Source organism: Penaeus japonicus, unplaced genomic scaffold (assembly GCF_977035675.1).
Source record: "Penaeus japonicus unplaced genomic scaffold, GWHDUDI00000001_assembly GWHDUDI00000034, whole genome shotgun sequence".
Taxonomy (NCBI): Eukaryota; Metazoa; Arthropoda; class Malacostraca; order Decapoda; family Penaeidae; genus Penaeus; species Penaeus japonicus.
In genome coordinates this window covers 1,001,358-1,003,857 of record NW_028234436.1, presented here as the reverse complement: position 1 = coordinate 1,003,857, position 2,500 = coordinate 1,001,358, and the positions used below count along the sequence as shown (strand labels likewise).

The 2,500-nt window shown below is 40.3% G+C and overlaps 1 protein-coding gene across 1 annotated transcript in view; it reads left to right on the top strand.

The window, feature by feature from the left end:
• Positions 1 to 2,500, top strand: part of LOC147467635 (uncharacterized) — a 23,635-nt gene that overhangs the window by 3,224 nt on the left and 17,911 nt on the right. Inside the window, exon 3 of the mRNA XM_086530717.1 lies at positions 1,594 to 1,715. Within this exon, the coding sequence (XP_086386843.1) occupies positions 1,594 to 1,715 (122 nt within the window). The remainder of the gene's footprint in view (positions 1 to 1,593; positions 1,716 to 2,500) is intronic.

Genomic DNA, 2,500 nt, shown 5'->3' with positions numbered 1-2,500 from the left:
GATTCGATTAGGGCCCCTCTAATGGGACTAGAAAATTATTGATTGAACATACTTTTAAACAGAAGACAATGATACAAAAATACTCATTGTAAGAGAAAGGGTCTGATTATCCTTTAAGATAGAACATTGATTGGGACAAAAACAAAGAAAGAAAAAAAATCTCTTTGAAAAAGAGAAAGGGTTCTGATTTTCCTTATTGATTATGTCCCTTCTGTTAAGAAAAAAGAGAGAGAAAAAAAATGAGAGAGAGAGAGAGGAAAGGGAATGAGAGGAAAAGATGAGAAGTAGGAAAGAAGATTGTCGGAAGATAAAGAAAATTGAAGAGAAAGGGGAAGTCTGGCTTTATGGGAAATCAGGCACAATTTTGTTCCCCTTGCTCTCTGTCAGATGTTTTGTGGCCCAATTTAAATCTCCTTGCAAAACTGACTTTCCCCCCCCCCCCCCCGGGGGATCAATTGCATGTCAAGGGAAGTTTTCTTTCGCTCTCCTCCCTTTCTCGCTCTCTCTCTCTCTCTCTCTCTCTCTCTCTCTCTCTCTCTCTCTCTCTCTCTCTCTCTCTCTCTCTCTCTCTCTCTTTCTCCTCTCCCCTCTCTCTCCCTCTTTCATACACACCTCACTTATTCCTATTCCTCTTCCCTCTCCCCTCCCTCCCATCCCCCTTCACTTATTTCCTCTCTTACTTCCTCTTTTTCCCCTTCCCTTCACTGATTCTCTCTTTCTCTCCTTCCCTCTCTCTCTGCTTAGGGTGACACGAGATTTTTTCTAAAAAAATGAAGTTTATAAGATTTTAGGCCAAAGAAATGAAGTTCATGAAATTTTCTCAAAAATTGCCAGTAGGCCTATTTTCGGCCGAAAAAAAATGAAAGTATTCTTTTCCTATTTCCCTTTTCTATAAATTCAGTCGATTCCATTTTTACGTTCTGCACCGCCTGGCACCAATTTTTTTTTCCCCAAGAATTTTTAGAAAAATTTGAATTATATTTAAGATTTAGGCTATGGCACCATAGAAATCACAGTAGACGATTTCATTAATGATGTCGTGTCACCTTACCTCTGCTTCTCTCCCTCCTCCTATTTCCATCTTTTTCACGCACCCTTAATCCATTCTTTCCCATCTCCCTATCCCCTCTCTCTTCCCCTTCCTCTTTACGCCCCATAACTCACTCTCTCCTACTTTAATCTGTCCGTCTCTTTACCCCTTCCCCCTCCCTTCCCCTTCCTTCTCCCCTTCCCTTCACTCACTATCTCTCTTCTCTCCTTCCCTTTCTCCATTAACCCCCCCACCCCCCACACACACACTTTAATCTTTCCCTTTCTTTCCCCTTCCCTCTCTCTCTCTCTCTTTCTCTCCCTCTCCTTCCCCTCCCCTTCACTCTCCCTCTCTTTTCTCCCCCTCCCCCTCCCCTCCCCCTCCCCTCCCCTCACCTTCTCTCTCCCCTCCTTCCCTCTCCCTCTCCCCACCCCTCCCCTCACCATCCCTCTCTACTCCCCTCTCCCCTCTCCTCTCCCCCCCTCCCCTCTCCTCTCCCCCCCTCCCTCCCCTTCCCCTCCCCCTTCCCCACCCCTTACTCACTCCCCCTCTCTCCCCTGCAGCCCGACGACGAGCCTTGACTTCGAGTACCACGACTACAGCAGCATGACCTCCTTCCTGCGTGCCATGAGTGCCACGTACCCCAACCTGACGGCGCTCTACTCCATCGGCAAGAGTGTGCAAGGTAAGGCCACAGAGACTCGAGGCTCAGGACTCTTGCTTTCTTTGGTCTGTTTTTTTTCTTCTTCTTCTTCTTCTTCTTCTTTTAAAATTTAGGGTGGAGCTTTTTACCCTTCTTTAGGTTTGTCTGTCTGTCTGTCTGTCTGGGTTTCACATAACCTTGCGTTTCTCCACTCGGTCGAGAAAAGCGAGCATTGTGAAAACAATGAAAATCTTAAAGTTATTATGATAATGATAATGATAACAATAGTAATGATATTAGTGATAATAAGATTATAATGATATTGATGATAATAAAATTATAATGAAAATGATGATAATGATTATAACAATGATGGTGGTAATAATACGAATATATACAATACCAAAACTCAAAAGGGAAAAAAGAGGGCCGCCTGTAGCCTCATTTCTTCCCGTGGAATTAGAGGCGTGGCCAAGGAAGCGCTAATGAAGTGGGGGAAGAAAGAGGTTTGGGGAACGAGAACGAAAGGCGGAATTAGGAGGGGCAAGATTGGTTGATATATATATATATTTATTTTATATTATATATATATTTATATATATATAAATATATATTTATATATATATATAATATTTTTGTTTGTATATACATATATATTACATATTTTAACATATAAAATACATTTATATATTATTCTATTTATATATATATATATTTATATATATTATTTTTAGTATATATAATGTAAATATATATTATATTTTTATATTATATTAAATATATTGTTTTATTATATATATTATATATATATATATTTAGGCATATAT